At 47.8% G+C, this 23372-nt stretch overlaps 1 protein-coding gene across 1 annotated transcript in view; it reads left to right on the plus strand.

Annotated features, from left to right (window-relative positions):
• IGFBP2 (insulin like growth factor binding protein 2) overlaps positions 1-23372 on the plus strand; it is an 89217-nt gene that overhangs the window by 59042 nt on the left and 6803 nt on the right. Inside the window, exons 2-3 of the mRNA XM_059727511.1 lie at positions 18148-18368; positions 21670-21810. Coding sequence (XP_059583494.1) covers positions 18148-18368; positions 21670-21810 — 362 coding nt within the window. The remainder of the gene's footprint in view (positions 1-18147; positions 18369-21669; positions 21811-23372) is intronic.

The raw sequence follows: 23372 nt of genomic DNA on the forward strand, positions 1-23372 counted from the left end.
GTGTTGTAGTATATAGAGGAATAGGGCTGGAAGGTACCTTCAGAGGTCATCTAGTCCAACCTCCTGCCTGAGGCAGGATCAGCCCTATCCAAACTGTCCTATACAAATCCATAATCGAAACTCTGTAAAATTACCACCAACCCTGATGCAACACAGCACGTAACTCCTGAACCTGCCACAGGTAAAGCAGGGGAACCATAGTGGACACCCTGCTTCTATAAAAGGTTGTTCAGTGCTGAATAACACTTTAAGGCAGGAAGCGAAAGATTCTGGGTCCAGCTGAAATTTCGGGGCAAACACCAGCATGCAGAATGTATTCAAAGTCCTTTAAATGCACCTGCCCGTCCATCTGTCAATGAATGCACCTTTTAAACCCGCTGAAAACTGTGGGACCTGTTGGAGCTGGGGCATGCCCCCCTCTCCTTCCGGCAAAGGTCTCACAGTTCTGTTGTGAACGTGAGCTGCTTTTGCTTTCCAGCTTGTTTCACTGCTGTGTGTGTGTGAGGGCCAGCTGCTGCGACGTTCAGTGCGCATACCTCATCATCCATCCGAAAGATGTTTGGCAGGGGACATAAAATTGTCAAACTAAGCACCACAGCATGAAATCAAGTTAGAACACGGCATTTGTAAAGGTGATGCTTTCTTGGGCTCCTAGCAAAGGGTATGGAGGGGCCATCCACTTGAGCTTTCTGTTGGAAAGGAAAAGAGCATTGGAGGAGAGCGTGTACATATGCTTTCCCAACCGGATTCCCTCCGGTTTATGTTGTGTGTTGTCATGGGGAATGGCTTGTCGGGGTCAGTGCGGGAAAACATCCGTTGGAAATGATGCTTGTAATATCCTTCCCTGAGCAGTGTGCTTCCAGGCATGGATGGTGGCTTTCGGGGATCATCCATACAGCAATGGTGTCGTGATTTCAGCATGGACAGACCTACCTGAGCTGGCTTTACTTTGGCTAGTTGGAGTGCTAATAGTAGCTTGACCCTGGCAGCACTGGCCTCAGTGTAGGCCTTACAAGTCTTCCCAGGACCCCTGGGACATGTGGTGGTCGCTCTCCCATGCTGAGGTTCTCGCTGCTGCGGCTTCGGTGCTGTTGGTACCTGCCCCAGCAAGGTGAGAGCTTGATCTGTGCTGCAGTCACGTCTCCAGTTGCAGTGTAGACATGTGCTCGCTCTGTTGTGAAAGAGAATGAATTGATTTACAAGGCTAAGGTGGGGTTTTCAGACGGGCTTGTGGTCCCTTGACTGTCCAATGAGCACCGTTATCAGTTCACCACTGGGCTTTCCAGTCCTTTCCAGCCAGCAGTGCAAGTTTAGCAAACTTAAACTGCAGCACTAGCTTCCAGGACCACCTGCTTCCAGTTCGCTGGTGAGCGAACCCCCCACGTCACATTTGTGAGTGGCCCGAGTTCCTCCACAGGGTGCAAATAAAGAACTTTTTTTGCAACTATCTAGTTGATCTAATAAAAGATATCACCTCCCCAGGCATTCTGATTACTTCTGCAGGGTGGAGCACCTGTAGCCGACTAGGCTGGGGTAGTGGGGAGAGAAGAAGGGTCTGCTCCTAAAGGCTGACGACTGCTCACATGACTGAAGGGAAAGACGAGAGCGTTTCTTGTTCTTGATGCTCTTCTCCATCCGTCACCCTTCTCTGCCTGGCCGGGACCCTTCACAGGAGGTGCACAAGCACCTATAGGTAGAGGCAACTATGGCATCAGGTGCCGGAAGCCGACGCTGGTTAACCCTTTCCTCAGCCAGCACACAACAAACCTTTGTCTTACTGGAAGGGACTTAAAACACCCCATGGGGCATTGGATGCAGACTTCCTGGATTTTCACTCTGGCCACCTGGGAGGACGTGTGGGAGAAGTCTGTCGACGGAGTTGTTTGTGAGCCATAGCTGGCAGCAGCACCGGCCTGATGGATTGGTGGAGGGGCATGTGGGGGCTATGTTTTGATTTTGCTTTTCCTGTTTGTTGTAACTTGGCAAATGTGAGCTTGCAGACAGCGCAGGGGCAGCAGGCTCCTTTTTTTGTTTTCCTGGCATTGGCTGCGATACCTTTAGCCAACAGCTCAGATTTTTTCCAGGGGGCTGGAGGGTGAGTGGGAGGCAGCGTGTTAATGCGCTACAGCTTCAGAGCACGCACTGCCAGGATATTTCGGATTGGCTTCAGCACCAAATGGGGAGGCTGTCTCGATGGCAGGCTCAGCACGCACGAGTGGTCGTGATGGGAGTACTCATTCCTGCCTCGGGTGGAGTCTCTGTGGAAAAAAAAGAAAGCCCTTCCAGGAGACAGAGATAAAGCAGCAGTAAACCCCAGAGTCCCGTGGAACCAGACAGATCTGCTCTCAAAGCACTAGCAGATGTGGTGGCAGCAGCGGTCTTAATGAAGTGGAGTTTTATGGACTCAAGGCGATACGTGTACGCGTGCGCTTGTGTGTCTGTGTTCATCACAGGCAGTGGAGCAAGGATTTTATTTTTAGGAGTTACGAGGCTGAACATAGCAGCTGCAGGTGCCCAGGCTCCAACTTTCCTTTCCCAGCTAGTATTTACTGACCTGTGAGGAGTTGGGATCACTCTGCAGATAAAGGTTTGTGCTCTTCAGCCAAGGAGGTCATTCTGTGGTCATTAAAGATCCCACAGGGCTTCCTGGAAGAGGCAGGGGGAATAATTACAGTGCTCCAGCCCAGCCCTAATTAGGCTGATTACAGCCTGCCACCTTGAAATCTCCCCGTGGGTCCCACATCACATGAGTGTGTCTAGCAGAATCGGATGGGACATGATTTTCCTAAGTATATTTTCCCACTCAAGACATTTTGAAGGTTTTCTCTCCCCCTTGAACGTACAATGACTAGCTTAGAAGAGCTAAAGATCTGGCATTTGGGGTACTGGCCTAGGACTTGGGAGATCAGCGGCTCAGCCTTCGCACAGGTTGATTCAAAGAAGAGGCTTTTACTTTTGTCTTCCACACTCTGGGCTTGTTCCCTAACCCCCAGACCAGACGCTCAGTTGCTCTGCGGCCCTAGGAATATCTGCTCATGGACTCAAATTGATTCAAATCCAATTGTTTTCAGTGCAAATCAAATTCATCAGATAATTTTCAGCTGGTCCCAGTGGTCAGTGCTCGTGAGTGGTCTGTTAGTTACCTTAGGCTAACTTTCCCCCTTCCAATGCAGGGTGATACCTCGCCCCATGACATCCAGTCTGCCCCTGTGGGCAGCTGTGAGCTCTCGTGCCCTACTTTGCAGCCCACTCTTTCTTTAAACAACACCCACATTTTTCCACAAACCAGTAGAAAATAGAGGTGACTCTAGGCAGTTGTGTGAGGATGCAGCAGAGGTGTTGGCTTCTAGGGTAGTCTGCCCATTGGGTGCATAAGGAAAGCTAGGGAAGGCTAGGATGACGGGATGAATGCCTATGAAGTAGGGCAGACAGGTGGACTTCATGCACACACTATGCCACTATTTTTCCTGCCTCCGTTCTCTCTTTCCTCCAAGGAATAGATTCATGAGGGAAAGCTACTGCCCCTTCGGGTGCCAAAGTGCATCCTTTGGGGGCTACTGCCCTCCCCAAACCCTCACCCAGCACCTACACCTTCAATGTTACAGTCTTTGGGCGCCTACGTTTCTCCCAGGCAGACATGTTTCTTTGGGTGAATGTGATATCTTTTATTAGACCAACTAAATAGTTGGAAAAATTGTTGTTTGTAAGCTTTCGGGTACAAACGTCCTTCTTCAGGCATCCCAGACACTTATATTTCTGCACAGCCCTCCATGTCTTGGGTAGCACCGAGGTACCTGGCCCCTGTCTTAGGTCTCCATCCCTCAGGTATCTCACTTACGGACCCTGATGCGATAGGCTTGCTCTGAGCAACAGTTTGACTTTGCCACACCTGAGTTCCCCTCTTGAATCTAGCCCCAAATCTTTCCTTCTCTTTGCTCTGTGTTTCTCATTGTTTTATGTTTTTCCCTTCCCTCTTGCCCTCAGCTCAGCAGGAAGCCCTGTATGACTTAGGGTGAGTCTGTGAGTGGCCTAGGGAACAGGAAAATTGGAAACAACATGAAACAGCTTCTTTCTCTTCAAAGGCAAGAGGCCGAAGTAACAGCTGAGGGGAACTGCAGTTGAAAGCTGTCCTGGAGTCTCACACTCCCCTTGCTCGGAAGGAAGCCTCTCATCTAGAAGGGTGAATGATCTTGACGCTTCCCTGATGCAGGACTTGGGGCATTAAGTCTCCATATATTAAAGCTGTAATATAAAGAGGCAATGTGTCTGTACTGGCTCAGAGAGGGAGGCTTTGAGATGGATAACATTTGCTGGCTGGTCACTCTTTCCTCTGTCACTGGAGCTTGCAGCGAGATGTGCTCCAGACTGCTGGAGTGAGAACAAAGCCGTCTTCACATTTTAGCTAGATTCATTGAGTGATAATACCCCATGTTCATAGAGCATCTTTTATCTCAAGGGTTTCCAAGCTGTTTCCCACATTGGGCTTTGCCTACAAAAGAGAATTGTTCCTGTTAAACTGGAATACTTGCTTTCAACTGGGGAAAACCAGTACAAACCACTGTATGGAGGTTCTTAGGGCGGTTTAAGGCAGCTTATTTTAGGGTAGTTTAAACTGATTTCTGATTGTCTCACAACTGAACTACAGTAAGCCTGGTTTTAACCAAAATAAAAGTGCTCCCAAAGGCTTCTCCAATGGTTTACCTAAACCTTTTTTAACCTATATAACTAGTTAACCCGATGAGACCTTTCCATGTAGACAAGCCCTTAATTTATGGGACAAATCTGGAAAGCTTTACTCTATTTACTACTTACTCTACTCTATTGTACTTTTAGCTTCTCTCATTCCTTGAAGTCTCAGACCAGCAGAGACTCCCAATGCTTGACAAAGGGTGACTGCACCCGAAAGCTTACTAAGAACTTTCTTCCAACTACTTAGTTGGCCTAATAAAAGATATCACATCCACCCAAAGAACCGTGCCTTACTTAACTCTTGTTGACTTAAAGTAGCAGTTCAGTGTGGATAAGCACAGATTTTTCTCAGTCAATAGCAAATTCACCAAAAATGCAGTTTTTGGGACTGTGGAATTCTTTGATGAATTCAAGCCAAACTTGGGATCAACTTTGGCTGAAAACAGGAGGGAAGAACTTTAAAAAGATTGTTGACAATTTTGTTTGTTAATTATATTCTCATTATGAATGTTAAACCCCTGTTTTCAAAAGAAAAAAATGGTTTCCTTGAAAACAAAATGAGAGAAATAGCCCAATGCTAAATTAAAATGTTGATCTGGATGCTTCATTTCAAGTTGAACAAAAAACATTTTGGGTCAACTGAAGCATTTATTTTTTATTTGATGTCAATCAGTTCAGCCACCAAGCCAGAACATTAAACCAGAACATTAAACCTAGTATCCACAGCCCTACTCAAGGCTCAGTCTCAGGTGGGGAATCAGACTAACTACTTCTAGGGTGGAAAGTGTCAATTGTTTAATAGCTCAGAGCAGAAGAGGAAAAAATAATATCTACCTCCACTTGAAACTGTCAGGAGATGTGGGTAGACAGAATGCAGCGTAAAAATCCAATGTAGCACATAGGTTATCGCCATCAGCCTGGAATTTTAGTTCAAGTGGTCAGCTCATTTTGTTAAGGTAAAGTAGGATGGATAAAAGAAGTGCATCTTTCTAGCGAGAAAGCAGCAACTATTGCTCAGCTAAGGGGCTTGAGGGCATGTTAGGTCTAGCAAGCAAACGCTGTCCTGGAAATGACACTGTTGGCAATTGAACATGGAGCCTGAAGAGGTTTTTGAGGAGAAGGTAGAAAAGGAATGATTCTAGGAATGTTTAAAGGGCAGACTTTGAGGAAACGCACAGAGAGGTGGTGGGGAACCCTGGACCGCAGCACTGTCTGGAAAATCGGCGGTGGAAAAGTACGTTGTTATTTAAAGCTAATAATACAAATGGCTGAAGTTCATTCCATTTGCATGCAACAGTCATAACAACAATAGGAGCCAATGTGGCTGAAAAGGGAGAATGGAGCCATATCGAGGATGGGTGGAAGAGTGCTCGAGCAGGCAGGGTGGAGCCCCGCTCTGACCTTTTATGTTTTCCTAACTTGACTCGTAATATTTTTCCTCCCTATTTGCAGTCATTTATACCTTATGGCAGATCTTGGAGCGGAAGGTCAGACTTTTGGCAGCCCCAAATGTATATGAAAGGAGTTTGTCATAATTTCCAATGGTCCAGTTTTGTCCTGAGACCTGTACACAGCAGCCCTGAGCTTGCATGGCAATCGTGCCGAGGTATCTAAACACACAGCTGGACCTCTAGACAAAGCTGGAGAAAACCTCTTTGAAAAGCTCAGGAGTCAGCACAGGATGGATTCAGAGACTCACAGATTTAATGATCAGAAGTGACCATTATGTTCTCTTGTCTGAGCTCCTGTCTGTCCATATAGATTCACCTAGTGTTCCCGGTACCGTACCTTCTTACTTGGGTCTGACTCACACACGTAGTGCAGAAGTCATCCGGTCTTGATTTGGAGGCATCAAGGGATTGATGGAAAATGCACCACTTTGGGGTTGTGGTTTGAGATGGATGGTGGTTTGGATTATCTTATTAACAGAGATCTGCTCTTAGCAAAGCTGTGCTACGTCTTACAGGGCAGCACTCTAAATCAGTGGTGCTCAGCCTCTTGACTCCACAGGTTGGATGAGTGGTGCAGGGCCAGTTCGTATGCCTGGTCTTACATGGGGTTGGGCCCTGCACCACTCTTTTTGGCCCCACATGCCTGGATCAGGCCCTGTGTTGCCTCAGCCTGTCCTCTTGTGCCCAGATTGGGCCACTCGCTCCTTTAGTCCAGCCCTGCATGCCCACATCTGGCCAGGTGTCAGCCCAGCCATGCACCCCCGCTCTAGCATGCAGGGCCACATTATCTAGTTGGTGGGCTCCCCACCGATCTGGATATTTGGCAGCAGTGGTCATTAATACTGCCATCATTCCCACACCACCACATTTTCAGTCCTATGAGGAGCCCTCCTGGCCAGATGACATAGCTTCATGGACTGGGTCTGCCCTACAAGCCAGGGGTTGAGCATCCCCAGCTCAAAACAGCAGCAAAACATCCAGTACTTTGTTACCCACAGATTCAGAGAGTAAGGTGTAAAACTTCAACACAACTGTAAAGCAACGTTTCTTATGTACAAGCGTGCCTGGGACTGGAAACATAGCACCTTATTACTACTCCGTTATCAGGGTTTCTTTTTTTCCTGCAAGCTGACTGTTACCCAAAACATCTTGGCCTGGTCAGGTTGAGTTTTCAAGTCCTGACAGGTTACAAGATATCAGATCTGAAAGGCATCACCCTTCCAATGAACAGTTTGCTTTCCTCCCTTCTCCAATACTCATGTGAGAGAGATGCAAAAGCCTGTTGCCTGGCAAAGGTCATCTTTATAATGAAAATACCTCAGGGCCTTCCCTGGAACTTGCTTTAAAGACAGCCTGTCCGTGCCACGCACATATGTTGTGTAGACGAGGTGGAGATAAGCCTACGTGTCCTCAGTCCTAGAGACACACCTGCATTTTCTAACATAGGCAAGATGCCATTTGAACAAGGCAGTAGAGTTGAAGAGGAAGGAGTGAGGTTATTTTGTGGCCTTTATGAAAGGTCTGGTTGGCTTTTGGTAACTCGCAGGGACAGAGCGTTAAAAAATAGAGATAATATTGGAAATATCACAGGTTCCTTTGTACTTTTGAAATATCAGGGGCCACACACAAGCATATGAACAACCGGGGAAGCAGGGATTGGAGCTTACCCTTGTAAAATGAATTGATTTTATAGTTCAAGCAAAACCCTTGAGGACTGAAAATACGGTCAGTCTATTTGAGGGTTTTATGTTCTGGGTTAAGGGCCAGGTGGTGAAGTTGCAATCCAATTCATTTAAGCAAGGGAGTGTCTTAGAAGACCTTGGTTTCTTTTGGGCTTGGGCGATTGCAGTGCGGTGAAGGCTAATCAAAATAGGAAGCAGAAGACATGCTTCCACAATGAGGTGGAATTCTTTGATGGCGTCCGTGCCAGGGAGCACGCTGGGGACTCAGGCTCTGATTCAGTCACACTTAAGTCTCTCCCTAGTCAGTGAAGTGAATAAAAGTTCAATATATGCAGAGGTGCATTGCTGAGCTGGAGGCTTAGGGCAGGATCTAGAGCAGCATGCTGGCCATCTAAAATGGTACTTGTCTGAAAAAGCAAGCCAGGAACCCCCTTCACAGAGGCTGTCCAACCCTGGAAGCACCTAAAGTCACACTTGGCACCTGCACTTGGGGCCACAAGAGCACCTCAGTGTAGATACACCTATAACCTGGTCTCCCATTTCCTAGGTGCCTCTCTGGATCTTGCCCTGACATAGCTGACAGCAGGCATTTTCGTTCTTTATGTAGCATTTTCCATTGAGAGAGCACTCCCCCTTACAGTGCATGGTCAAAGCAATAAGCAGCTTTGGCCCCATTTTGCAGGTGGTTCAGATGAGGTAGAGAGCACGACTGGCCCCATGGCAGAGCTGGCAATAAAGCGTGCGAGTTCTTGCTCCCCAGTCATCAGGTCAGTCCACTAGACCATGCAGCCACAGGTTTAGATTTACAGAAAGCCTTTGACAAAGGTTCACGCTCAGGTTAATATTTTAGCTCAGCAGTTATATGAGAGGTTGAAATGCATTCAGGTGACTTCTAAGTGGAAACAGGATAACAAAGAGGGGAAAGCAGGTACCCCAGGAGGAATTTGGCTAGAGGAAGTTATTTACTAAGTGCTCTAGGGAACAGAAATAGGTTCGCTTGTTATCCTCCAAGAATAAATTACTTGGGGCACTGCAAGCTGTGGGTTCAGGTTTCCCCTTGGAAAGAAAGAGGTTGGTACAGCATGCTTTGGTTTACAGTCTACTCGTCCCTGAAGGAGCCACATGGGCCTGATACAGGCCCTCTGCTCTAACCTTCAGTCATATCTTTCTTACCGGCAGGCAGCAATGTACTGAATCCTTCCTCTGGTGTTATTTTTCTATGTAAGCAATTGCTATAGGTGCCGCAAGGACAGCATGAATGGCAGGGGAGGGGTTTATTAGACACTCTCTGAAGTACTGAGGGGTGGATAGTTCAGACAGCAACCAGCACACAAGTGGATGGAAGATCCTTTGAATCCAGTAAGAAGATAGATGCACCAACGTTAACGTCCTCTTGCAAGCAAATGCCACGAGCACTGAAGCAATGATCACCCAACATCAACTTCACTGGGCTGGCCACATCTGGGTGTCTGGCTCGATGCCTGAAGCAAGTTTTATTCTCCCAGTCCAGTCAAGGCATATGTTCAAGAGGAGGGCAGAGAAAGCACTTCAAGGATGTCCTCAAGGCCAACTTTAAAAAATGCAACTTTAACATTAACTGGTGGGAGACTATCGCTGAGGACCGCCCCAAATGGAGAAAGAGTTTGCTGCAAGGATCTCAGTACTTTGAAACCTTGTGACGACAGCAGGACACAGAAAAGCAGGAGTGGCAGAAACAGCGTGTCATGGACCGAATCAAGAACCCAAAGCCACCCACCTTGCACGGAAACATGTGCCTAAGCTGCAGCAGAGTCTGCCGATCTCAGATCAGCCTTGTCAGCCGGAGGAGCTTGCTAAGCAATTGCCAGCCAGATCATACTGTCGTGCTGCTTAGCTATTCCTTCCCTCCTTACACAGATAAGCTGAAAAGATTGGGCAGTGACAGTAAAGGAGCAGGGGGTTAAACGGTGCCTTTCATTCTGAAGGATCTTAAGGCCCTAAATCAAGAGGCAGTCTGCCAATTTTCAGAGATTACATGGGAGTTTTATGCAGGAAAGGGCTGTAGCAGGTTGCATGCATGAGCGTGTGTGTGTGTGATTTTATCATTTAGTTTCACCAACACATGAACCACTCAAAAGAGAATGCAATACAGGACCAACCCAGGGAACTCACAGATAGACCTAGACAAACAGTGCAGGTCCAAGACACCGAAGAGTGGATTGAGCTCTTACAGCAATGCAGATTATTTTCCCTGTGGATTGTCCCAGAAGCATGCCTCGAAGGAGCGGCTCGAGCAAAGCAGACAGGAAGGAGCTCTAAGGAGCAGGTGGAAGACTCGAGTAGGTGAAGATGCTGAGGGCATTTTGGAGGCCAGTTTGGGGTGAGCACGTGGAGCAGAGACATGAGAGCATAGATGTGGGGGGCAGTGAGAGCAGTGTTCAAGCCTGACCAGAGCAAGATAAGATTCTGGAAGAGGAGATGGACAGATGGGTGCAGTAATCGAGGCTGATGATGCTCAGGGCGTGGGTTGGAGATGTGTAATGGGCAGGGAGAAGAGATGGCAGAGAAAAATGCAATGAGTTCTGGCAGGAGGTTGGCTGTGAAGGAAGAAAAATGGGGACCCAGGCTGGGACCTTCCTGAGTACTAGGGAAGAAACATGAAACTGCTTCTGCCCTGTTAAGTCTGTGATGGTAGCAGACCAGGGTGAGATAGTAGCCACATGAGCTTGGACAAAAACAGATGGAGGGTAGATCTTGTTCTGATGGTTGCTACCAAAGAGTTGTAGGTCTTTGGCATAAAGATTGTGGCTGAAATGACAGGATTTTGCAGCTAGTCCGTGCAAGATTATAAAGGGGAAATAAGAGCCTCTGAGAACAGATTCCTGAGAGATATGGGCTGGATTGTGGGAAAGAAGAGCCCCAGGAGGCTGCATTAAAACCAGCAGTTAGCAGAGGATGAGAGAGGGAATTACTGTAGGGGGAAAGTGGCACCATCGCCTTGCAGAACTCAGCAGGGCAGGAAGTGAGGAATTTTCCATTGAAATGGCAAGAAATTTGGGGTCAGGAAGATGCAGTTGCATACACTGGATTGTGTCCAGGGCACTGGTGTTAACCATCTCAAGGTGAAAGCAGTCCTAAGCTCACATCCTTCCCGCACTACGTGGTCACCTTAGCTGGAGAAACCAAAAAGTGGAGCAGGAGCCCCTGGGGGAAAAGCCAGGGACTGGATAAATCAACAGAAACCCATGTGGAGAGGGGGGAGCTTCTCGCATCTCCCAACTTTGCCAGCAAAGAGAGGGGGTTTATTATGCTTCCAGCAGCCGATGAGGCAAGTTAGCTTAAGAGGTGCGAGTCAGTGGGCATGCACGGGGAGAAATGCTGGTACGTCATGCGTCTCTGTTATAAACCCAGTGAGGGGAGTTCAGATGGACCGGCCAGTGAGTAGGACACGGCGGGAAATCCAGACCCCATTGAAACCACTGGAAGCTTTGCCACTGACAGGATACTGCATCAATAGGAATCTCACTTGGAAATCAATGCAAGTGATTCTTCTGCTCTTTTCAGCACTGGTGAGGCCTCCCCTGGAGTCCTGTGTCCTCTCCATCCCTACAAAGGTTCAAGAGTAGGTTAGCCAGACACTAGAACAGGAGGGTTTAGTCAAGGATGACCTTGTAAAGTCCCTTCCAACCTTACTTCTCTAGGATCCTGTGATTTCTGCGATCCCATGCATGGAATCGCCTGCAGAGAAAAGCAGGTCAGCTAGGAAAGGCAACATGCACTCACCACAGACTCTAAATGTAACCTTGGAGCAAGGAGAGTGAACAGGATGATTAATATTTGGGGGTGGGGAGGGGGTGCTTAGGGCTATGGGGACTTTGTTCTTTGCAGATCCTGTTCCAAGGAAATTGGACCCGGGATAGACTTGCAGGTGCCAGCCTCTTTCTCTGCTCTCTGAATCCCCTGTCAACAAACCCTGCATCAGAGCTGCTGGGTAGGAACCTTTGCCCTGGCCTCTTACTCAAATACTCAACAGGCTGGTTTGGAAGCGGTCACTGGGGACAGCTGTAGAGGTGGGTGTGCTGTTTGTCTGTGCATTCCCCAGCCTTTTCCCGTAATCATCCTGTAGCCCCTTTCCACAGCTTTCATTTGAACTCTACACGTAAGATCAGGTTCAAAGACCTTGTCCATATTCAGAATGGCAGGGACAAGCCTTTGGCCTGTGCAGAGCTGCGTGAAAGGGCTGAGAAACAATGCGAGACAGAAAACTTGGCTCAGTTTTGCTACGTCTGGCTCAGCCATGGCTTCCTATCTGTACGGGGGGAGGGAGGGGTGGAAATGTTGCCTGGATGTCACACAGACAGAGGCTTGTGCAAGTACAAAGCACCTCTAAAGTAGTGTCCCTGGGTGCTGGGGTCCCTCAGCCTCACGGCTGCCTTGGGGTATAAGTCAGCACGTAGCTGCCACATGAACACCAGGGACAGGTAATGGGTGAATTTGTCACAGTGCAGGTGAGCTCCTGCTCACCTCATCTTACCAACAGCTGAGCCTGCATCTCTCACAGCCTTAGGAACTGTTACTAATATTGTCTGCTCAGATATTATTCTGGATGGGCACCGCTGTGTGAGTGGCCACTAATTTGGAGCACCTCAGTTGGGAGGTGCCCAGCCTTGGACCCTGAGGCGGCTCCCAAAGACCGAAGCACTGCAAAGCATTAGCTGCTTTCAAAAACTTTGGCCAGACTGCGCGGTGCGTTGCAGTCATTTGCCGGCGTGCGTCCGAGCGCACTGCAAGTGCAGCCAAACCCAAGGCCCACTGAAGTCGATGGGAATTTTCCTTAGAAGAGGCTGTGAGAACACATGTTCTTGGCACGTGGCGAGGTGTCCCATGGGCTCCACATCAAGGCGTTCTCGGTCGCTATCTGCTTTGCTTCCTGCCACAAATGACCCGCCCGGCACAGAAACTTTCTACCTTGTGATCCAAAGCAGGACGGGAGCGGTTTTCCACATGCCACAAGAGCATGGAAGAACCATAAAACCTAATTGAATTTTGAAGCTTGGCACCCCTTTGTCAGGGGATATATTTAGCTTGAATTGAAATTGGTTGGCAGAAAGCCATGGGCCGGCATGACAAATGAGTCAGGGATGGATATCAAAGGCCAACTCATACCTGCCCATCCCATCCTATCCCATCCCATCCCATCCCACTAGGGTTGGGGATGGCATGAGAGATTCATGGATGGAGCCACGATGGCTTTCCAACAGATTTATTTCTTTCAGGCCTTATTACAAGTATTTGGCAGTAATTATTTGGCTCTCAATCCACTCAGCGCTCTCCCAGGTTTGAACCTCTCCCTCACAGCCTCCTGACTCTCTTTGAAATATAATCCTGTTCCACATATCTCACAAGAGTTAAAGAAATGTAGGGCCTGGAGACCAAGCCCTACGAGGAGAGAGTAGAGAAACTGGACCTTTTCAGCCTCCGCAAGAGAAGGTTGAGAGGCGACCTTGTGGCTGCCTATAAGTTCATCACGGGGGCACAGAAGGGAATTGGTGAGTATTTATTCACCAAGGCGCCCCCAGGGGTTACAAGAAATAACGGCCACAAGCTAGCAGAGAGCAGATTTAGACTGGACATTAGGAAGAACTTCTTCACAGTTCGAGTGGCCAAGGTGTGGAACGGGCTCCCAAGGGAGGTGGTGCTCTCCCCTACCCTGGGGGTCTTCAAGAGGAGGTTAGATAGGCATCTAGCTGGGGTCATCTAGACCCAGCACTCTTTCCTGCCTATGCAGCGGGTCGGACTCAATGATCTATTGAGGTCCCTTCCGACCCTAACATCTATGAATCTATGAAATCACCATGCTTTCCAAGCGTGGTCCAGCTTTTCTTGGCCCTTCAGCTGATTTGTCTGGTCACAGTAAAGGGGGAAAGCCTTTTTGGCTGTCTTGAATCCATTATGGTGCCTGGTTTCAAGGACAACCAACACCATGTGCCCGAGCCGTTGTGCAAAAGTGCCCTGTGCACCGCGGAGACCTGTCAGGTGCAATCTGAGGACCTCTGATCTAGGGACTGGGAGCAATGTCTAGTTCCTCTGTTGCTTCTCCTAACCTGGGCAATGGACCAGCCCCAAATCTCCAGCTGATGAATGCTTTATCTTTTAGTCTTTCAGCTGCAAAAGAGAAGTGCAAATGAGTGCAGAGCTTGCAGCCCTGCTGTGATATGCTCTTGTCTGCTTTGCTTAAGAGAAAAATAGCTGAAGTTTGCACATAGCTGTTGGGACCAATTCCAGGTGGAGCTTGTTCTTGGAGCCCAGTCCAGAGGTGTGGAAAGCAAACACCATGGATAGGTCCATGTCAGAGAAGAAGGGTCAGTCTCTACCTGCTGGAGGCCTCTGCTGCATTTAAACTCTTACCACTGCCTCAGGTTTCCAAGAGCGAATCTCTCCCATCTCTGCGTGCACACTCGTGTTGTTTGCTCACGTCCCACATTCTTCCTTGGCTTTGTGTGCGTTCACTGTGGGGGGAAAACGGTGTGAAATATTATCAGGAGAGGGTTTTGTGAATGAATCAGCTGACAAGAAGGTTACTAGCTGGCCTCTTTTTACTAGAATAGTGCTCATTTGGGCAAATTTGTATATCTTTCAATGGGAAACAGGAAGCAACAAGTTTTGATCAGGAAGGGAGTGGCTGGGCTTGGTGCAGATTGACTTGTTTTCCATTTAGCGTGCATGCCGCTGGTTTTCTGAATGAAGCACCACCGTGCTCGTGAGAAACTCGACACAAGCAATGCCATTTTGATGTTCCTGTTGCTGCAGATCCTGCCCCATGATTGTTACTGGCAGCAACACCGCTCATTCTTCATCCATCGAGGACTAACATTTAAAGATATCGCTAAAATGGAGAAAACCAGATGGTGCTTTAAAACCTTAAAAATCCTGGAATTTTTCCGTGATAATTGGAGTTTGGCAAAACTTACCAACATTTTAGAGTGAATTTGATTTTCGTCCATTATATCTGTTGTTAAAGGCAATTTAATTCAATCGTCTTTCTCACTGTGTGTTCCTCATTGTAAAGGAGAGTGATCTGTAAAAAAAAATGTTCCTTGTGTGAAATGATCCTTGCCTAGACTGACGGGGAAAGCAGAATACTCATATAAAAGCCCAGAACATAGGTTGTGACATTTGGATATCGACTCCATAAGGTTCTGGCTTCTGATCCAGGTGCAATAATTGTGGAGAGTCCTGGAGTTTGCCAAAGAATTTTTGCTGTTCTTAATTGCCATTTTGGCAATGACCAAAGCATAGGGGGCTAAGGGACTGGGAGTTCAGTGGTCCAGTTGTGGCTTGGTCACTGTGTGGCTGTGACAAGCCTCTGCCCTCAGTTTCCACACCAGAAATATGGGAATCATAGTGTCTGAAGGGTGGAGGTTTGTGGAAGAGAAGTGCTACGTAAATTCGAAGAATCCTCCCTTTTGTGTGATGACAGGAGACTTTTATCCTGACATGACATCACAGGGCAGGTTCCAGCTTTCCATAAAACTTTTGAATCTTTGACTTTTCTGCAAACTTGGAGCAGCCAACCCCATTCCAGATGGACTGTTATGTAAGCTATGGCACAGCTCTTGCGTCCACACTTGGCCACACACTGTCCTAAGGTTACTCCACTCCTCATAAGCTGCTGACATGCAAAGGGCTGGATTGCTGAACCTGCATGACGTCAAACTGTAAATACGGATCCTGGATCACTTCAGGCCATGTTGACATGTCCTTTGCATGTTGAAAGAAACTTTACGCATGTCACTTCTGAGGGACAGACAAGGCCCAGTGTCTGTCATATTCGTAGCTCACAGGCTGATCAAGAGCTCTTAAATTATGGGGAAGAAATACTAAATAGCAGATTCTTGCAGCGAATGGGTATGTGTATGCACACCCTCTCCTCTCAAATCGGTTGCAATCAGTACAGTTTGGTTCAATCTCTACTTCCAACAACTAATGAGGATTCTCTGTTAACTCAAAGTTGCTAGAACTTTAGGTTGGACATTAGAAAAAAACTTTCTCATCAGGAGGGTGGTGAAGCACTGGAACAGGTTACCCAGAGAGGTGGAAGAAACTGTACCCTTGGAGGTATTTAAGACCCAGGTAGACAAAGCCTTGGCTGGGATGATGTAGTTGGGGCTGGTCCTGCTTGGAGCAGGGGGTTGCACTAGATGTGACCTCCGGAGCTCCCTTCTAACCTTCATTTTCTATGACTCTAGGATGCTAACAGTGTGCAGAGCAGGAGAAAAAAGCCCAGCTGTTACCCTTAGCTTTCTTGTTGTGTGAGTCTCCTGCTTGAGAGAGTCAGTTTAGGGCCTGGAAGCTGAAAGCGGTAACAGGTTTGGGCCCAAAGCAAGTGCTGTTGTGTTAGACGCAAGAGAAGTAGCCAAATATAGAACATAGAAGAATATTGGATAAAAGTCAAGCGTGAGTTAATGTATCATATGGGATGTAAAGTAAAATAAGACCAGACTTGCCAAGAAGTATCACTAACAGGGCAGGTTCTCCTATGAAAATTATGGAGGCAGTAAAGTCAATAATGTTGAGAGAGCGCTTAAAATGTATTGAACACATACTTATTCAATTCCTGATACTCTGGATGGTGATAGATAGACCCCACGTCAAGGCAAGTCAAGTCAGTCCTGAGGCCACACTAACTGTTGGGGCACCTGTAAAGTAGCGAAAACTTTCCTTCATTCTTCCCGGTCTTTTGCAATCTTTGTGAGATCAATCAGTTTTAATCCCATCCAGTCTTTGATATTGGTGGTCCAGCTCATCCTAGGCCTTTGTCTTCTTCTTCATCCATCCATAGCATCCTGCAGGATGGTGTTGGTAAGGGTGCCAGGCCTTGGTACGTGTCCAATCCGCTGCATTTTCTTCTTACGCTTTTGAGTGAGGGTTCGTATTTGCTGACTTCTTGTCTGATTTGATCTTTTACAGATTCACTTTTCTGTGCGCAGTGTTGGGTATGCATAGAAATCTTCTGAAGACCCAAAGAATCATTACTAATTAACGCTATTTCAAGTTTTGGTGCTGAAATGTAGCTGGCACTGTAAACCCAACTGCACTTCTGATGGGTAAATTCTGTTCCTCGGAAGCAGTCTAAACGGGCCCATAAAATCAGAAAAAGCATCTTCAGAAGCGATTTCTCCCTGGGCTCTAAACTTTCTTTTAGGACGGTCATTGCTCACTCCCTACTAACTAGTAAGTTTAAAACTAACCAAAGCAAGTTCTTTTTCACACTGTGTGTAATTAAAGCATGGAACTCATTCCCACCAGATGTGGTGGAAGCTGACAGTTTAGCCAGATGCAAAAAGGGATTGGACAGATTCTTGGAAGAGAGGTGTATTAGTAGCTATTGAGCATGAGAGATAGGGGCATGTCATCCCTAGACCTTAAATGTTGGAGGTTGCTGTCAGAACCCAGTAGTTGAGTGCCCATGTCACAGTGGAATGCTTCCTTGATTTGATACCTATAACACAGTGGAATTTCTCGCCACAGTGGAATTTTCCGCTATGGTAGAAAACCCCAGTGCAGTAAAAGTTCCCGCCAACTTTATGCAAATATGCACACCACCATTGGCCGGTTATAATTATTCATATTTGGTGACTAGCGATTGGCTTGTTAGTCATATAAAAGTTAAAGCAGTTTCCGCCCAAGTCGGAGAACTCCGCGCACATTTTGGAGTGAACTTGGTGGACTGATCACCCACCAGCGACTCCCCGTCACACGACCCTCCTGACATCCCCCGATCCCGGTACCGCAGTAAGCCGATTACAGAGATTTCTTCTCGTCTCATCTCATTTCTCTCATGTCTTTGAGAGTGTCTTTTCTACGTTTGTAACTGCAACTAAGCTAGTCAACTCTTGCTACGCTGTATACATGGATGGCGTAAGTAAATAATTTCTTTGTTCAACCAGTATGCTTCCGTGCCTAATTCCGCTCCATCGGTCAAAAGTACCCGCCTGCCGTTTCGGGCTACTGGCCATAGCCTCGGCCTACCACTCGACCGCCACAGTTGCAAGTGAGAGAGGAACAGTGGAAAAACCCTTGGTCAGACCCTTTCAGCATCTGCTGTCTGCCCCTGTGAGACACAGGAGCCTGGGCAAGATGGACCTAGGGTCTGATCCAGTAAGTGTCAGTTCCTACGTTCTTATTCATTCTCACCTTCCAGATTAAAGGGCTGATGTGATTTTTTTGGTTTTGGATTTAAGGCTTTGCAGCATCGTGACTGGCCATCCAGGAAGAGAAGGCACAAGAGATGGTGTTACCAGCTGAGATTTATCCTTTTCTTCCCCCTCTCTTGTTATACGCAGATAATGGTGAAGACAACTCGGACGGGGTCATTGTAGAGAACCATGTGGATGGAACCACGGGAGCGATGAGTGGAGGCGGGGCGAGAAAGCCTGTGAAGACTGGGAAGGAGCTCGCTGTAATGCGAGAGAAAGTGAATGAACAGCAGAGGCAGATGGGCAAGGTCAACAAAGTCCATCACAATCACGAAGAGTCGAAGAAACTACGGCCCTCACCCTTAAGGGTAAGTGTGGAAACTGGGGGGGTTTGAGGGGGAGCAGGAGCAAAGAGACAGAGTGGATTTGATTTAAATTATGATTCAAATCACTGGGCAGGAAGCCTTGATTTAATCATTGTTTTCTACAAAAAGTGCATTCTTGTTGTTTGACATAAACTTTATTAAAATATTCTCAAACAGGGTCTCTTTTACAGCCTGGCAAGCCTGCTGCCATCATAAGTTAAATCAATGGAGGGGCTATATTCAGAAAGTTATCCCTCAAAACTTCTGGAATAGTCTGCTCAAAATGCTTTTCTTTTGTTTCTACTACCCCTTCCTCCTTCCATTTTTCTCTAGACTCCTCCTCCTTGCCCAGATCTACTCCACTCCCGACAATCCTCTGTTCATTTAATTTCTTGAAACTTTTCATTTTTAGAGAGAGGTAAGGAGTTGGCTCTGTGTAGACAAACTTGTAGAGAGACAATAGGGCTTATGGGTAGGTAATCAGGTCTATTATTTCTCATTTCCATATACTGCTGTTAACAAGGATGTTATCTCTGGAAACACAAATCCACAGTTTGAGAACTGAAACTCAGCATCACAGAGATGCTTAATGGGCTCTTCTAGACTGAGCACTGAGTGCTGTTGGGTAGAGTCATTTTCTTTAATCGTTACTAATCTATAGAGGAGTCTCAGGGAATCCCGTAACATTGGAGCCCTAATATAGTCCATGGCCTGTTGTGACCTAGTTATAAAACTTTTCTAAATAAGTTACATGAATATATTGTCTCAAATAGTATATAATTAGAAGATATAAACCCTATTCCATGATGATACCTTTGGGCTCTGACATATCTTAAATTAAAACTATCCTTAGATAGGTTTATTTTTTAAAAAAGCATCTTAACAAAAAAAATATGGTTAAATCAAAAAATCTGATTTAAATAAAAAAAATCTGATTGTTTTATTTAAAAAAAAATCATAAATTTTTAGTCACCTTCTTCAAAGGGAAGTCAGGGGCTTGGACAAGGTTTCCCTCCTCAGTCCCTTGCTCACCCTTTAAGACCCCTGTACTTTTACTTCCAGGGATGCTGGGTCAATTCCAGGCCAGATGTGTGAAAAACTTGCTGCAGTGAGAAGCCCAGAGAGGTCTCTCTGGAAGGTGCAGGCATTGTGAGCAATCCCCTTGTTTTGGGGCCTGGACTCCAGAGGCTGGTGTGTGGGGCACCTTCTAGCCCCCCAGCCTGGTGGGGGTCAAAGCAGTTGATCCCTGCAGGACTTAAATGTTTGCTAGAAGCATTGACCACCCACCATAGCTCTAACAGATGCAGGGGGTTAGGGCCATGGCATTTGGGCTTCCCTGCAGATTGGATGCCACCTTTCCATTCCAGGGTGTCCAGATTGGTCCAAGGGCCAATGGAGCCTGCAGGGTGTCCCAGAACAGCTCCAACTGCAAAGCACTGCAACCATTTCTCCTCCCCCTCCTTGGTGTGCCCCTTCCAAGCCTGGACGCTCCCCTAGTACCCGGCGATGCTTGGGGGGTTTGGCATCCTTCCCTTGTCCTTGACCTGGGATTAAGCCAGTCTGCTCAGCTTCAGCAGAGCCTGGCATGGAGCCCTTGATTATGGTGTCTGCACTATGCCAGTCTCTTTGGGCATGCCTACACGTGCACTTTAATGCACATTAGCTTATTTCATTGTGCATTAAAGTGTCACATAAAAACTGTGCTTTTTACTTAATGTGCATTAAAATAGGTTAATGGACATTAAGCATCACTTAAAACTGTGCACGTTAGTTATTGTGCATTAAGCCAGGCTAATGAACTTTGTCCTAGTACCTCACAATGGAGGTACTGGATTTAATGCGCATTAACTAAAGCGCATTAAATGTCTGTGTAGACACTCCCTTTGAGGCCAGCCAGGTCCTCTTGTGATGGGCAAATCCTGTTCCCTCATAGAGTGATACAGACAGCACTGTGTCTAGCAGAGGTGGTGACATGCATCCTCCTCCCCTTGGATGCCATATCCCCTGAGATGGCCTCCATGCCCCCACGCAGGGGGCTGTAGACAGTGCCTGGGGGCAGATGATGACAGGGCCAGCAGAGCCACTGAGAGGCAGACCCATTCCCAGCAGTCCGCATCTGCACCCCAGCCCTGCAGCATGGGAGTGATGGATCTTCCCATCCCCAGACCCAGTCATCTCCCTGCCCCAAACTGGATGCAGGAAAGAAGATGCACCCCTCTCTGACCCCAGCTCCCAGTCCGCTCTCTTGAAAGTTCAACCAGCAGAAGGGAAGGGGGAAAGAAAGCCTTTCTCGGAGGCACCGGGTGTTGGCTGCAGCCCAGGCTGGAGATAGTGATTGGGCTGTGCCAATGCTACTGCTGGGTCTTAAAGCTGGAGGGTCCTGGCTAGAGGGTCTTGGCCCCCTGCTCAGGATCAGATTGATGCTGCATTTGGGGTCAGGAAGAAGTTTTACTTCATCATCAGACGGGGTGATTTCACCTTCCTCTGTAGCAGGCAGCATGGCCCTCTACCTGGGGTCTCTTCAGCGTTTATTAGCAACATTTTATAGAAGCAGGACATTGGGCACCATGGTTCATTTGCTTCACCTGTGGCAGGTTTGGGTGTTGTGTTATGTCAGGGTTGACGGTAGTTTTACAAAGCGTTTAGATATTAGATTTGTCTGGGCTGGTTTGGATAGGCCTGATCCTGCTACAGGCAGGGGTTGGACTAGATGTGACCTCTGGAGCTCCCTTCCAGCCCCACGTCTCTACGATTCTATGAAAGCCTTTCTCATTTACCCTGGGATCGTCCTGCAGCAGCCCTGGCACCCGGGCTCTCCTCCCCGTCTGCATGCCTGGAATTATGAACAATGTCAGTCCTACTGGCTCTGGCCTGCTCTGCCTGGCTCTGCTCCAAGCAGAGCTGGAGCTGCTGAAAGTTTTTGGATGTGGTCACCAGTGTCTGCCGGTGCTGTGGTATTCCGCACAGCATCACCTGGGGCAGGCTGGCTGCCAGGGGCTCCACATGGTCTCATACCAGAGTCAGCGACTTCAGCCTTCCCCCTGGATGCTGTCAGAGATTTTGGGGAGAAGGGGGAGACATCAGGGGACTGAAGGTCCTTGTTTCCAGGTTCTGACTCAGTTTCTCTATCAGCCAGGCCATTTTCTACAGTGTGGGGTGGGGAGGAATGAGACAATACCTCTTCCTGCCATGCCCTTGGTCTTACCTTGCTGTCACAGGAAGGGGCAAGGATTCATCCTATCCTTTGCTTGGGCTGCAACCTGCTGTTTCTGATTTCTCTTTCTGCTTTCTTGGCCTTCTCCAGACCCCCTGCCAGCAGGAATTGGATCAGGTCTTGGAGCGCATATCCACCATGCGTCTTCCAGACGAACGAGGCCCGCTGGAACATCTTTACTCCCTGCATATCCCCAACTGCGACAAGCACGGCAACTACAATCTCAAACAGGCAAGTTGGGTAGCCAGCGGGTGTGCTGGGCCAGATCAGCTGGGTCATGTGTGTCGTGGTTTTTAGGTCCTTTTTAAACCATTCCATGTGGTGGGATGTGGACGGGCAAATTCAACATGCAGTGGCGTGGCTTAAGAGAAGGCAGCTCCAGCATGCAGTGCCTTTTCATGTTTTTAGAAACCAGGCCACAGGCTGAAGAGGTCGGAGTGAGGAGGGTGGAGGTCTTCTTTGTATTTGTAGGAGATGGAAGGTCCCTTTCTGTCCATGGCTAATTCTTCCATAGTGAATATTCCTGCCCTGGCCTCTATGCTGGGGGTAGGCACGTTTGAAAAGTCCTGAGCAATGGACCTGCTTCCTCCAGGAGACTCTTCTTGGACCTCTGAGCTCTGGCTGCTAGAAAGTTTCTCGTGGCCAGGTACAGACATGATACTTTACTTGTATAAGTGATTGGAAACTGGTCTATACCTATAACAGAACACAAGTTTGGCACAACAGACTGGTTTTAAAATGGCCAAATCTGGTCTAAGATTTGCCCCCCTGCCACCAAAGGGTGAATGTTCGTTCTGTTCTCTACCAATCTAAACTACACCGCTTACAGAAAACAGCGTAACTTAGATCGATGTTTTTGAATGTCTGTACCTAGCCCTTGTGTCGAACCTTTGTTTCCTTTCTCCTCTCATCCCAGTCCCCTTTGTTTTCCAGCCCTTGTGCTACACTCAGTCATTGCTCCCTGTCTTTGGAGAGATTGCCCTTCCCCTGTTTGTAGAAGGTTACCAGCCACCACTTAGCTGGCATTTACACAACCTACAGCTGTTAAGTCCTTTTGATCTTCCCTCATAAATCAATCCCTCCAGCTGCTCAATCAGAGGGGCATTGTTTGATAATTACTCAGGTGTGTGGGCTCCTGTTGCAGAGCTCCTGGCTCACCTGCACTCCTGCCTTGGCGGCGGGGAGGTGAATATTTTATGCCTTCCATTTTTCAAAAGAGCAAGAGAAATGAAGGCTCAGGAAGCCTTTTTTAGCCTGTGTCGGCCTCTCTGAAGTCCAAACAAAGGGGGCAGCTGTCAGCTGCAATGTCTCATTCTGAGGAGACCCCCCTCGCAGGAATCCTGTTGATTTTTCCTAGAAAGATCAATATCAGTTTCTTCCACAAAAGCAAGGCTGGTGCCAGGTCCTAATAGCCAGGGAGTAGTATGAGCTGCAGTCTCCTTCCAGAGCTTGGGTTTGCCCTTCTGGAGGCCCTGTACCAGCTGGGATGAAATCCACTCAGTCTGTGGATGCATTTGACCCCTTGGCTCTGGTGATGGGAAAGCTGCAGAAGCCCTGTGGTGCAGTGAGGAAGGTGCTGGGGATGCACGGAAAAGATGCATTTGGCCTGAGAAGTCTTCTGCCTTGTTTATATAGTGCCTCTCATCCTAACCTGTCACAAACAGCTTAGGGACCGCAGCTCCGTGGTGGGGGTGGCGAGTCAGCCCCACAGCCTGTTGCAGAGCAGCTCAGGGAATAGAAACACAGGCCAAGGCAGCCAGGGAAAGTGCCCCTGCATCTTGATGACAAGGTGC

Source organism: Alligator mississippiensis, chromosome 4 (assembly GCF_030867095.1).
Source record: "Alligator mississippiensis isolate rAllMis1 chromosome 4, rAllMis1, whole genome shotgun sequence".
NCBI lineage: Eukaryota > Metazoa > Chordata > Crocodylia > Alligatoridae > Alligator > Alligator mississippiensis.